General features: G+C 43.7%; 1 protein-coding gene across 4 annotated transcripts in view; it reads left to right on the top strand.

The window, feature by feature from the left end:
• The window catches only part of CELSR1 (cadherin EGF LAG seven-pass G-type receptor 1), a 276,729-nt gene that overhangs the window by 248,138 nt on the left and 13,951 nt on the right, over nt 1-14,640 (top strand). For all 4 annotated transcript variants that reach the window (XM_019487425.2, XM_059725889.1, XM_019487426.2 and 1 more), the window contains exons 24-28: nt 1,903-2,103; nt 6,875-7,049; nt 10,376-10,488; nt 12,507-12,586; nt 13,971-14,097. In XM_019487425.2, the coding sequence (XP_019342970.2) occupies nt 1,903-2,103; nt 6,875-7,049; nt 10,376-10,488; nt 12,507-12,586; nt 13,971-14,097 (696 nt within the window). The remainder of the gene's footprint in view (nt 1-1,902; nt 2,104-6,874; nt 7,050-10,375; nt 10,489-12,506; nt 12,587-13,970; nt 14,098-14,640) is intronic.

The following is a 14,640-nucleotide window of genomic DNA, read 5'->3' as shown; positions in this document are numbered from 1 at the left end:
TTAAAGGAGAAAAACGTAAGAAGCTGCAGGTTTCCCCCTTGCAGGCTGGCAAGGTTCCAGCCTGCAATGGGCTGCTTAGGGCTGGGGGGAGCAGGATACAGAGGGTGCCTGTGCCATGTGCATGGGCGCATTCACACATGCACTTGGCAGCCAGGCAGGGTGGTAGAAAGCAGCTTCCACAGCTCCCTCCAGGTAAGTCTATAGGGGTGGGGAGGTAGGCCACAGGCAGTGCGTTGGGGAGGCAGGAAGGGCACAGGCAACACATCAGGGGAGCTAGGGAGAGCAAGCAGTGTGTCAAGGAGGGGGGAAGGCAATGTGATAGGGGGAGGCATGTTCCCTTCCAGATTTCTGTGCCCACAGTGGAGTGCAGGGCTGCAGCTGGGCCGGACCAGCTCCAAAGGAGCTGCCTCCATGGCCTAGGAGGCAGGACCTAGCATGGGAAGGAGCACCACCATGGCCGCTGAGGTAAGGCACCCCCTCCCCACCCAGCAGCAGCAGAAGGCACAACTCTGCACTGCCACACCTCACCATGGCAGCATGGCACTCCCTCCTGTGCCAGGTGCTGCCCGCTGGGCCATGGAAACAGCTCCTGCCTAGAGCTGGTCTGTCCTGGCTGCAGTCCTGCACCCCACTGTGGGCACAGTAACCTTGGGGGGGCATGTGCTCCCCGTGCCACCCTGCCACATCACCTGTGTCTCCCCAACCCCCCCACCCCCCATGTATCGCCAGTGCCCACACCCCACCTTCCACACACACACCCACTCCCTTCCTCACACTGGGAGTAGGGGGCTGTGGGTCAAGAGTGGGGGCACCAGCAGGGCAGGGGGGCTGTGGGTTGAGAGTGAGGGGCACCAACAGCTGCTAGGGGACTGTGGGTAGGGAGTGAGGGGCATTGGCAGTGCCAGGGGGCTGTGGGTCGGGAGTGAGGGGCAACAGCATGGGCAGGGGGAGGGCATCGGTATATCAAGGCTGCTCAGTGCCATAAAGCAGCAGGGGAGACAGCCAGGGACAGGGGGAGCAAAGGGCACAGGGGGAGCTCTGATTTTCCATAATAAAAATACAAAATCAAATGCCAAAATGAATAGGTATTTTGAATTTATTTTATTGTAATGATTGAGGCACTGGCAGGCTTCCAATTTGCTTTAAAATTGTAAATATATCAATAAAACATTGTGTTCAACCAATACTTATACCTATAGTGGTGTTTCATTTTAACTGTGGAAAAATGCAGATTTGGGGGTTTTTAATTAGAGAATTTGCCATTTTTATCAGAGAATTTGTGAATAGAGAAATAAATAGAGAAAACCAGGATCTCTGCTCAAAACTAACAGAGACTAGTTGCAACATAGGCATAAGATATCAAGGAAAGAGGCTCACACACGCTTCCTGAAGATATCTGTACTGTAGACTAGCTGTGATTAAGTATGCCTTTTACTTTAATTGAATTCCCATCATTATCCTCCACAATGGACAAAATCACACTTGTCTGCTGAAAAACAGCATGTTAAACACTATGAAAATGTCCATTTGACAAAGGATTTGTTTTTATATTTGATATCCTGAGGAGGTTTGTCTTGGCATATTTGTTTATTTCCTGTTAACACTGATTTTCTTCAGGAAGCTATAAATCCAAACCAAAGTAGAACCTTTTAGGTGGTTTGAAATAGACTTAATGAAAGTTTTATAGTTTTAATCCCCTGAACCTAACACTTAAAAGGGCTTATTTATGATACATTTTGTTCCTGCTCAAGCGGTTGAGTCACTGTTGCCCCAACTTCCATCTGTTCCACAGAGAATCTCTTGATTGTGTATTAACCAAAAGGCTCACTTTTCTAAGGAATCTCCTGAATCCCTTTTAAAATGTAGGATTCGCTCAGATGTGTTTAATCTTTCACTTCACAGAATGGCGAGGTGCTTCCTCTGAAGATAGTCACTTACACGACTGTATCCATCTCACTGGTGGCTTTGTTGATGACATTTATACTGCTGGCTCTGATCCGGACACTGCGCTCAAACTTGCATAGCATTCACAAAAATCTGGTGGCAGCTCTTTTCTTCTCTGAATTGGTCTTCCTTATTGGAATCAACCAGACGGAAAACCCGGTAAGGACCACTTCAATGCTTCTGGAATACCAATTTTCATGTTACTACCAAACCCAAGCATTTGTACAACTTTAAATCTGGTGTTCCTGTTGAAAGTGTTAGCTGTTTATCTGTTTCGCTTTTATTTTTCCTTTCTTCCCCTTAAGGAATTTTTTTTTTAATATAAAGCCTACACCTTTTTTTTTTATATACAGTGCTGATTGTGTGGAGAGCAATGAATTGTTTTATTAGACAGAACTATACTCCTGCTAGCTAGGTCCAGACAACATGGACTCAAACATAATATTTCCAGGTATCATTCTCAAGACTCCTAACAGACACCTTCTTAACATACTGATTTTTTCCATCACTTCTGTCAGATTACATGATGCCTTGCTTTGTCTCTTCAGTAGGGCTTGCAACAGTTTATTCTGAAGCACTCTTTTATAGGCATTCCCAGTGCCTAGAGGCATGTCGCCAACTTTATGTGCTGTTCAAGTATGGGGTGCTTCCCATGCTCATATGATGATACTGGAGAAGCCAACTGCTGAGCACAGACAGACCTAGGAAACCTGTTGCCTAGCGTTGTGCTTTCCAATAGAGCATGCATATTGCTGTCATTTCACTATGTGTTTCTTCACTTCAGTGTGTGTGTCACAAAAGCTGGAATGAAACTGCGAGTGTACATGATATTTTCATGTTCCGTACTCCATGCTAGTAGTTGTTATTTGTAGTTGTTGTTTTCTGTAATGCAGATAGGCAGAAGCCAAGATCACTGGACCAAGGAGCTTATACTCTATATAAACAAACAGTCAAAATATAGGTGGGGAATGAGAAGCACTGAAAAGCATATCATGAAGTAGGCAAATGGTGCCTAACTCATCTGGCCCTGCAGGCCGAGTGAGTGGAGTGGAGCCAGTCCACAGGCCCAATCCTGTGTGCAGGGTCAGTCCGCAGGCCCAGTCAGGCCCAGTCCAGCTCACAAGGCCATTTCATTTGGCCCTTGGGGCTTCTCACGAGTCTGGAAGTTTGGCAGCAAGACGAGTGATGGCAGCATTAATTGCTGCGGCTCCAGGAGCTGAAGCAATTGATGCTGCCACTGCTCCCCTGTCACCAAATTTCTGGACTTGTGGGGAGGCCCCATGGGCTGGATAATATGGCTCCACAGCCAGATCTGGCTTACAGGCCAGATCTTGAATCCCCTGAAATACGCCATTGCCTCTGAAAGGTCAAGCATCTTTAAACCACTTAGTCTCTAAGGTGTCAACTTGCTCTACCTTCTGCCTGCAATGCATACAGACAAGTCTTGATAAAAAATAAACACCATTAGAAATGTTTCTACAAATAATATTTGAAAAATCCAGTAGAAACATTCCTTTGTAAACAGACTTTACTCTAAATCTTAATAAATGAGACAACAGACAAGACAAACTTTCCTTGCTCATGGGAAAAAAAGGAAAAGACTCATGGGCTTCTTGGGCAGAAGGGACCATTGTATTTATCTAACCCAGGGGGTTCTCAACCTTTTCAGGCTTACAACACTGTGTCATAACTTTTCTGAATTTATCAGCTCCCCAGTTTCCAGGAGCATACAGGGCCAGACCGGGAATCAACTATAACAGGAGGGGGGTGTTCCTGCCTGTATTAGATTTGCTAGATAAACTGCCCTGTGCACCTGTTTCCAGGAAGTAAGTGCAGGGATGGACTGGGAAGCAACAGTGGCAGGTGTGGATGCAAATAATGCAGCACCCTGGTTGAGAAGTACTGATCTAATCTGATCTCATATATACAGCAGGTCAAAGGACTTCACCCACAACCTTCTACATCAAGGTCATAATTTCTGTTGGTGCTATATATCTGGCCTTGATTTAAAGGCTTGAAGTGATGGAAAATCCACCACATCTCAAGGGATGCTGTTCATCATTCAAAATTTGTGGCTCAGTCCTAGTTTATACCACTTCAGCCTCCATCCACTGGATGTGTTGTGCCTTCTACTATCAGAAATCTCTTTGCCATGTAGATGCTTGTAGGTTTTGATCAAGGCACATCTTACTCAGTGGATAAATTAAGCCACTCATGTTTCTCACTAGAAAGTGATATTTCCAGACCTCAGATTGCTGTATAGTTTTTACCTGAATCCCTTCCAGTGCTTCAACTTCCTTTTGGAATGCGAACGCCAGACCTGGATACCACATTCCAGGGGCTGTCTCTCTATTGCATATAGTTGTAATGCCACTTCCCCACTCCTGTTTGGTATTACCGTGTTTATGCATCCACGGATCTCACCAGTCCTTTCAGCTGTCCTTTCATCTCATCATACTGAGAGTTGGTCATGTTCACTTGGGTCACTTCACCTTACTCCTTTTCATTGTCTGCATTCCAGATCACCGTCTTTTGTCTTGAAAGTGCAACCTGTGTCCTTTGTTCGTAAATGCTGCCCCCTTGCATTTGACTTATTGTTGTCCAGATCACCTTACCAAGTGATCCAGGCCCGGCTGCATCACTGAATTTTCCCCATACTTAAAAACTGTACCTCCATTTGTTGTCACCTCCATTTTACCAGCACCGGGTTTATGTTTCTTCCAGATCTGTAATATGGATTTTGAATAGCATGGGCCAAAAACCAGTTCCTTGTGGCACCTCAGTGGAAACAACATAATTGAGGATAATTCCTCATTTGCAATTATATTCTGTGAACTTCTAGTATAAACTGCCAAGTAAATTGATGTAAAACAAGTAAAATAGCACATTTTATCAGGTTACTTCACAAACTTTATTGCTACAATAGTGGTATTTTCTGGGTTTCCTCTTCAGCTCCCTACCATTTTTATACTGCAAGACCTATTGTATCAACATGCCAGCCACATGATCGCCTTCTTAATTTTTCCCCTTGCCCTTCACCTATTATACGGTATTGTAACATCTTTAAACTTACGCCATGTTGAAAAGTCTAAGTTGGGGAACATAGTTTTGTACAAGGTAAGGCCACTCCCTGCAGCTTTACAAATTTGAGAATCAGGGAAGACGGGAAAGTTGTGTGCGATAGAGGCACTGATTCATCTGTCTGTGTGGAATGAGAGTTGTCTAGCAAGTCATGCACTGCTGAACATCAAAAGAAAAAATGTTGGAGCACAAGTAATACTGAGGTGCTTGGCACTGAGCCTGGCCTTTATGGGTTTCTGTAAATTAACAGTCACATTGGAGAGAGAGGTTTTTAATCCCCCATAGCTTACTGATAGACAGAAATGATTTATTTTCTTTGTTCCTTACCTGATAAAGGTGGAATTTTCAGTGCAGCCCACACAGAGACAAGCCAGTAGAAGCAAATAAAGAACCACACCTACATGAATACAACAAAAGGCTTGGTTTTTTTATAGGTTATATTTTCACCAATGTATAAAGGCACCAGGAAGTCAAAGGTATTGATATGACCCTGTCACTAAACTTCATACAGTTAAATGTGACAGAGAGTACTGAATCAGAGGGTCTGGCCTACTCAGACCCATGCAAACATGCTAAAATAGCCAGTCTCTGAAAGTGTACTGATTGTGATATACAGAGCACAAATAGTCTAAACCTGGAAAGGTAGGCCCAGTGAAGGGTGCAGGATCTTGTAGGATCTTGCATGTTAAAAGTCTGCAGTTGTTGCTAATTCAGACATCCTCTATGGTGTAGTGACATCTGTCCCAGAGGATCCTTGAGGTTCACCAGTGAATGGCAGAGTCTCTGAAGCAGAGCAAAAGACCCCCTAACCTTTCTCAAGGGAACCTCATATGACCCCATGTTCTCATTCCCCAAAAACTTTTTAAGGGGCATGAAGGATGAAATAGATCATCCATCCTGTCCACTAATTAGGCCTAATTTCCAACACTCTGATTTTATCCATAATTTCCTAGTTTCATATTATGACCCTGGTATACTTAGGGCTATCACAAACCCTACCACCTTCTTCAGGTACAAGGACCCATCTTCAATATTGCATCTCCTGACAGCAGATATTAACACAAAACTAAACTCTATCCCCAGGCAGAGAACAGCATGTGCAGCAGGGTGTTTCACTTTGGTACAGTGAGAGCTACCACAAACCACACAGGAAAGATGTTGGTCACATCAGTAAATTCTCTACTGAAATATACTCTAGCATTAAAAGTGGTATCAGACTCTAGGTAGAATACATCTCTTGGGAAGTTTCTCTTGCACCAAAATAGAGATCAGTCTTCTTCTGAAAGCCCTGACCCCATCTGGGTCAGGCTCCAACTGTGATTACATTCCTATGGTAACTTTGCTGAATTCACCTAACTTTTTGCTATTGTACAAGGAAAACCAATGCTAGGAAAAGGATTTAGAGGATCCTCTGAATCAAAATACAACAAAATGTCAGAGGTTGCAATGTGTGGCCTTGGTAAGAAACATTTTGACCCCTAACTTCCATTTGGCTTGTGAATCCTAAATGTAAAAACCATCAAATGTACAAAGATGTTAGTTTCAGAAGTTTGTTCTGGAGAATGGAGTATAATACTTGACTGCATGTTGGATTGAGAGGTGTAATTCTCAATCATCGCCTGAAACAGGCCACATAATCTAAAAATATAGGTTTTCATAATATGAACAGCTTTCCTGAACCTCCCAGAACCAGGATAAAAACAATTAAATTGGTTTTACTGTATTATCCTCTCAAAATCTTACAAGGATTTTCTTTAGCATGCTGCGAAGATCCAGTCTTCCATGCATCACAGCATCTGGTAGTTCAACAGGAGCAGCTTTAACAGCAGTGTTCTTTTTCTTTCCCCAGTTTGTGTGCACCGTGATAGCCATCCTCCTGCACTACTTCTACATGAGCACCTTTGCCTGGATGTTTGTGGAGCAACTTCACATCTACCGCATGCTGACTGAAGTGAGGAACATCAATTTCGGACATATGAGGTTCTACTATGTTGTGGGTTGGGGAATTCCTGCCATTATAACAGGTAAGGGAAACAGGTAATGGGAAGCCACCACTTCTGGAAAGTCAAAACACCTTTGTTTTGTTTCCCCTTTTCCACTTATAAGCCCTATACAAGAGAGCAATTCAGAATGTGCCTAGTAAGTTGAGCATGTGATTACATGCTTTCCTTATCAAGCCTAGGTTGAAAAGTAAGCAAGAAGATGTCAGACTGAACCTGGGAAATCAGTGCACCAGATGCCTTTTTCCAAACCAAAACAATTTGCTTATGTTTACAGTGGTATGAATTTAACAGTGGTATAACTGAATTTAAATGAAAACAAGATGCCTCAGCATTGCCCAGGAACAACATTATATGTATTGTAATTACTTTACCTGTAGCGATTTTGCTCCTCCTGCACAGAGAAACTAATAATGCCTATTTTTGCAGTCAGCCATGTGAAACATTACCTCAAGTACATAGAATAATGTTGAAACAAGCACACAAGAAACTGGGAGAGTGAGTTTTGCAGAAGAGCTAGGGGCATTTGTTTTTGTTTAAAATGCTTCAGGATATATCTATGTTAATATGTAAAATAATCAGGCACTAAATACTTTTTCATACATTAGGTTTATTCTTGCAGATAAAATACTGTCATTAATAGCGGATGTTTTAAGATCTTCAGATGGGAACAGACGGCACTCATTTTTCTGAGCGAGACTTCTCCAAACATATGATTTTTTTCTGTGTAGTACAGATGTCTTTTCTAGGGCTGGTTTGTTTTCCACAGCCCTCTAGGAGAAAAAAGCTGGGGAGGCAGGGGGGGAGAGGAATTGCTTTTATCTAGTCATCTAATAGATAGCAGGAAGATTCTCCTAGTTCCAAGACATTCCCTGTTTTAGATAGGCAATTGCATTTGTCATTTTAGAATCTTTCAGACATCTTTCACAATCTAATGAAACATTTTAGCTGACATTTTTGCCAGCAGATTGACTACAAATAATAGGTAATGTGATGACTCAAAATAGGGGCAAGGTTCATGAACAGCCACCATGAGTCATGTTTGATTTCACGGGGTGTCAGAACTCCAAAGTGTGAAAATGTGTTCCTTGGGAAACGCATCATCCTGCACGTGTGACTGGCAGGCAAATAGGAGGCTGATCCCACGTGTTCCCTTAGCACTGCAAGCCACTGTGTCTAGTCACCAAATCAACATTAGTCCCTGTTAGCCTGATCTTACATTTCATAGTAGTCTAATTTTCACTCCTTTTGCTCAGGGTGAGTAGAAACTAGGATTTAATTATACATTGGGCTGTTCATTTCCTCTGGTTTACTCATGATTAGAACTTCATGATTCTGCCCCTCTATCCAGCTTATTGATTTTGAGAACTCTGGAACACAGTGAAATACCTCATGTAGTTGCATATATTGTAGCAAATGCATATTTTGTTTTTGGTATATGGTAGGAAAATTGCTGGCTCATTCTGGTGCCTCTAAACACATTTCAGTTAACTAGCATTACCCCCTGCACAAGTAAACCTGAATCATTGTAATTTAGAGATCTTGGGAGTTGTGTAATAGATTTTTAAAGTACACGTTGGTTGTTTGAGGCTCCAAATATAAGTGAACCAAATCCAAGAGTGGGTCAGTGGCTTAAAAATAATCTAATACTATCCTGTTCTAAATGAGGGGGTTTACAGCATTTACTTGTTAGGATTTTATAGTGCTGATCTGTTGTTAATCTCACACACATTTACCTGAGCACCTGCATCTCTGTAGCAAGTCATTGCAAAAAAGAATCAAGTACATGACAGCTGTTTTATATCATTGTAAACCCAGGCAGTTTTCTCACAAGGGAGCAGATCTCACCCTAACCTCCAAGGGTGTGGAAAGTCCCCAGAGGTCTACTGTGCATGTAGAAGAACATAACTATGCTCAGAGAAGGGGGTAGACCTAACTGGTTCTGTCTTGGTTTCCTTAAATATTTTGGCAATCCTTGTTGGGGCAGTTGAGAATAATTGAATTGAACTGAGAACTATTAAGATTCCTTGCCACCTATATGAAATTCCCAGGCCCAATTCCACCCTTGGATAAAGTACTCTTTAAATTACCATTGACTTCAATAAAAATTAAACCAGGCTGAAGCTAGCCCCTCTTTTATTAGAAGGTTATAGGGTAGGATTTGGAGAGTGAAACAACTTTTACTGTCTGCCAGTTATTCTTAGAGCCAGATGTTTGGGCAAATCATGGTTAAGTTCTCACTAATGGGGAACTTGAGTCCTAGAAAATGGCTGGTGTCTGCAGAATTACTTCTGTATACAAATATTTTATGGTGCCTTAATAACTTCTGTGTAATTCTTTCTGGAAAGCAATGGCTGAAGTGTGTGGTGCAAGGACCAATCATAGTGAAGGGGGAGAGGGCAGTTCTATTTCATCCCACACTGCACAGAAAATGTATCCCCTAGGCATCCCTTTGCCAGATAGCCACAATTGAATTTTCATAAGTCTGTACCAGATGTGAACATTGGCCCTGAGCCTGGTTTTAAACAAACAGGGTGAAATGGAGCTATCTTCACCCTGCTCTGCCTAATTTCTTTTAAGGCCTCATTTCAGCAAGGTGTTTATAAGCACAAAAGTAGTTCTACTGAAGTGAACAGGACTATCGTGTGTTGAAATGCTTACAGCCTCTGCAGTTATTGCCTAAGCAATGGGTAGTCATCCATTTACCATATGATAGCTGACAAATGCCTCTTTGATCGATATGAATTTCTGTATCTTTTAGAAAGACGAGCTCTGCAGTGTTCTACATGAAATGTAGTAGTTGAGAATCTCAGCCGTTTCCACATGGACAGATCTCAACATCACATGATAGCCCACCAATTTGGTGCTGTTATAAGCATCTTGATCAGAGAGGGCAAGGACTGAATGGACACAGAGGCTTTGGTATGCCTGGACTGCAAAACACCCAAATGGTGGCTAACTCTGGTTGGCTAACCCAAGTTTGGGGTAACTCCAGTTAAAATACAGTACAGATAGGTTAAATTGGAGTTGCTCAAGTTGGTAGCTCAAATTCAACCCTAGACTCTCCAGTGTTAACATTACACTATAGCTAAACTTTGTATTAATCAACAGACTGCAACCTGTATTGTTCACATTTAATATGAAATAGGAATTGGTTTTAAGTTCTGACTTTGAAACTGGTTAATTCAATGTTTAATTTTTAGTCTCTAGAATGATTTAATAACCACATTGTACCATTATCATTATGCATTGCCCAGATTGATTCTAACCATATTTGTTCATGTGGCTTGGTACACGTACAAAGCATATCACAATGCTTTCTTGCTGTCTTTTTATCTCTTGTGGTTTAGGACTTGCTGTGGGCTTGGATCCAGAGGGATATGGGAACCCTGATTTCTGCTGGCTGTCTGTTCATGATACCCTTATTTGGAGTTTTGCAGGGCCCATTGTGATTGTTGTAGTAGTAAGTATTGTGGAGCTTGCATCTTGCACTAACTCTTCTCTATTACTACCTCTGTCTTTTTGTTATACCACCAACTAGAAGGGTCCCTTCTAGCCCTAATGTCTATGAAATATGAAAACTATTTATAAGATTATTTAAACCTGAATTTTTGTATCCGGTTTGGCATCCCTTGTGTGAGAAAGTACAGTTCACATGAGCTAGTCTCACTAACAGTAGGGCACTGTTTTCAGTTCCTCATGTGAGTAACAGTTACATAGTCAGACCCATCATCTCTACTTTTTCCTACCACCGTATTGAGGGTTTCATTTAGGGTGCAGACAGAAGTGACATTTTTTGCCAGATCTGGCCACAGAAAGTGGGGGTCCACTGATGTAGATTTTTGGGGTTGATTCCAGCCCAGCAGCTTGAAGAGCTGTGTGCAGCTGGTAAGTCTGGTGTGGTGGAAGGGGAAGGGGAGTGGAGCGGGACAGATCAAGGCCCCCATGGTGAGGAAGAAGTGGGGCTGGGGCTAGGGCAAGTAATCCCTAGCCGGGGCAGGGCAGGGTGGGTGTGGGATAGAGCCGCTGCTCATACGGGGGGGGGCACGGAGGGGGAACAGCTCCTTCCACTGCGCGCCACTCGTCTGGGAACCACTGGTCTGGTGGCTCATCCAGCACTCACCCACTCACCTGGTGGCTCCCACCACTTATCTGGGAAGACATGGTGGGGCATATGCCCCCGGATCTGTGTAGGGTGGGGCTGCGTGCGGGGCTGGCAGCAGTGGCACTGGGAGAGTTACAGGGGGGCTGCAACCATCCCAAAATTCACTGTAGTCCCCCCAACCCCCTTTCCCGGCACTGCTGCCACCTGCCCTGTGCAGCCCCAGCCCGCTGGGAAGAGCCCACCCTGCCCCATGCAGATCTGGAGGCACATCCCTCCCCCCAAACCCTCCTGGACAAGCAATGGGAGCCACCAGGCGAGCAGACAAGCGCCGAATGAGCTGCTGGACCAGCAGCTCTTGGACAAGTGGCACACAGCGGTGGGAGCTGCCCCTCCCCCCCGCACCCTCTGGATAAGCCATGGCTCTGTCCTGCGCCTGCTCCATCCTGGCTGGGCAGCACTTGCCCCAGTCCCTGCCCCAGCCCCGCTCCTCCCTCACCATGGAGGCCTTGTTCTGCGCCCCCCACACCTCTTCTCTTCCCCCTCCCCTTCCAGCACATCTGACTTCCAGCTGCACGCAGCTCTCCAAGCTGCCTGGCAGTGCTCCTTGCCGCCTACATGCTGCGCTGTGGCTGCGCACATGCACAGGCCATTTATCAGCCAAATTATTGGCCATATCAGGCCGATTTCTGATACAGTCAATTTTCTTTATATCGGTGCTGATCCAATATTGGGCCAATGTATCGGTGCCCCTCTAACAGAAAGTAGTTTATAGCTGGGACCAAACACAAGTGCATGGCTACAGACAGCTTCAAAAATGGCTGATCAGGTGAAAATCTGACTCCTCATTGCATGTCCAGGAGTTCAGTCTGCAATTTTTTCAGCTGCCCCTGGAGCGTGGATTGGGTGTATTGGAAGCCCCCGCTCCCCCCCCAAGGTGGAAGGGCTCCAATTCACCCACCCTACCCTTCAGCCCCAAGAGCAAGCTCCCTCCACTGCCTTTCTCCCTCCAATTCTGAAAACAGCAAGCACTGGCAGAGAGCTGTGGCCATTGCTAGTGGAACCCAGTTGCAGGCTCCCAGCCCACACCTAAATTTCCTTCCCCGCTGGAACCAACAGTGAACTTCTGTTTGGTCTGGGGTAACTTTGTAACTCAGAATGATATAATGAATCTCAGAGAGAGAATTATAAGAAGGTCCCTGATGGATGTTGACTCAAAGCTGGGGCATCTTAGGAATATGAAGTAACCTGTAACTTAAAAGGAAAGCCCTTTGCAAAGCAGACCCTTTCTATGTTAAAATATTCCTGCGTCCGTGAAAACTGAACTCAGTCAAATTCTATAAAAGGTCCACATGGTGTCATTTAAATTTCCCTTTCAGATAAATACTGTCATCTTTATACTAGCAGTGAAAGCATCCTGCAGAAGAAGGCAACGTTCATTTGAAAAAACAGGAGTCGCGTAAGTTTGCTGGCAAAGCTCAGACTGAAAGAAATGTTCCTGGCCAGGGATAATAAAAAGGTCGACCACACCCCTCTAAAGAGAACCTAAGAAGGCAGGGAAGGAAACAGGGTGGCTGAGGAAACAGAATGGGAGTAGTTTGCATTGAGAGAAAAGGTTAAGTCTCTGTGCCACCATTTATCCCCATCCTTCTCTCCTTGGCTCTGTAGAAAAACTTCCTTAGGGTGGGTAGCTTAGAAGTGGGTGTAGATAGGAAAGAAAGGGGAAAAGATGAATTGTTGACTGCTCTACAGGACACCCATTCAAATCCACCCCAAACCTTCTCAACATTGTCTTCCATGAAATTCCCTACTGCAGCATACCTTCTCAGCCTGACAGTGTTTGAGCCAGGTATAGGCAGACACCTCAAGCTATATTTAGGATCACAGTAGATGTGAGGCTGAGAGAAATTTCCCCTTTTTTCCCTCATATTCCATTAGATCCATGGTTTTGCTTCAGGGACTTCAGGGGTGCTCTTCCCTTTTGCTGTCTTAGCAAAGGTTTTTTAAGGCAACATCTCTGCCCCACCCTGCTGAAGAACAGCCTCCCCCACCCCATGCTGAATGGACTGAGGGACTTAACAAGCTGAAACTTGTTGAGTTTCCTAGCTCTCTGTCAAGCTGTTCCTATTTAAGTTCTGTTATATCCAAAGCTTGTAATTTACCTATAAACTACAATGTGATTAGATAATGGCTTAGACAGCAGTTCTTGGGAATTCAGAAGGCTTTCTCTGGCTGGCTGTAACAGTGACCTGGGAGTTGTTTAAGAAACAACAAACAAATGCTTCTTTGCAAGTTTCTCTTTTAATATCTGCAAATGAAGAGTCTAAATGCCATCCAGTAGCAGGTTGTATTTGGCTCAATCTGTATTTTTTTTTAAATAGCCTTTGCCAATAGAAGTCTTTGTGCACATATAGTCCCATACAACCATGTATTCAAGGAAACTGACTTCCATCTGATGGGAATGTCAGTAGCCATTTTTCCTTGAAAAAATGCTGAACTTGTTAAATGATAATGTACACAGGGCAAAATCATATTTTAAGCCACATTACAGATAATGTTGCGGAGACAGGGTTCCCAGTCTGATTTGTAGTTCTAAGATCCAATCAACTGTGTCTGTAATAGTGATGGAAACGGTTCCAAACTTCTTGTTTGAAATGCCCATAATCAGTTCACTAGTCCATGCACCCTCTCAAAGCCAGGACTATGCACTATATAGCAACTGTGGCCCTGAGATTTCAGGAGATTCAGTATGTTAGTTGGTGTCTGGGGTATTGTGAGGCCATGTTATATTATATTATTATTTTTCTGTCTTAATGTGAATGATTTTATCTGTGTGTGTTTAGCTCTGTGCTGCGAACTGCTTTCCTCCTCTTGCTGCTGATCAGTGCCACATGGTTACTGGGGCTGATGGCAGTGAACAGTGATGTCATGACATTTCACTATCTCTTTGCCATCTTCAGCTGCTTGCAGGTAAGTTGTGCAACATCATCATATTGCATTTCTTCATATTCATAATATGCTACAGGCTAAAGAGTCCTCTCTCTTCAGTACTCCTCTCTACACGATAAGCTCGTAGTAAGCTAAGACTTTTGGCTCTGAAAACTCAGAATTTTGCAGCCCAAGAAGATGAGATGTCCTAGGTGCAGCTCTTGTCACTGACTTGTCTCAAAGGGGGAATTCTTTTCATTGAGGCAAACAGTTACCACCACCCTCTAATAAACAACACCTTTTTTTTCTAACCAAGTGGTTCTCTTTTGGTCCAGATGTTCTCATACTGGAATTCAATGACAGACAAACATACTTTGCAGTTAAACTACTTACAAAAAGATGCTATTGACCTCAGACACAACCTCAAGCCTGAGACCATCACTTAAATACTAAACAAACAAACATTGATGTGTTAATACTGTGTTTTACTAGCACTATGAGTAATGGTGTATCTTGCATCCAACATGGACAGCTTAAGGTTTTTATAGTTCCATAGGAAAGATTATTGGAGAGTCAGACATCACT

The sequence above is a fragment of the Alligator mississippiensis genome, chromosome 4 (assembly GCF_030867095.1).
Source record: "Alligator mississippiensis isolate rAllMis1 chromosome 4, rAllMis1, whole genome shotgun sequence".
NCBI lineage: Eukaryota > Metazoa > Chordata > Crocodylia > Alligatoridae > Alligator > Alligator mississippiensis.
Note: the sequence above shows the minus strand (reverse complement) of the source record. Positions and strands in the feature narration are given on the sequence as shown.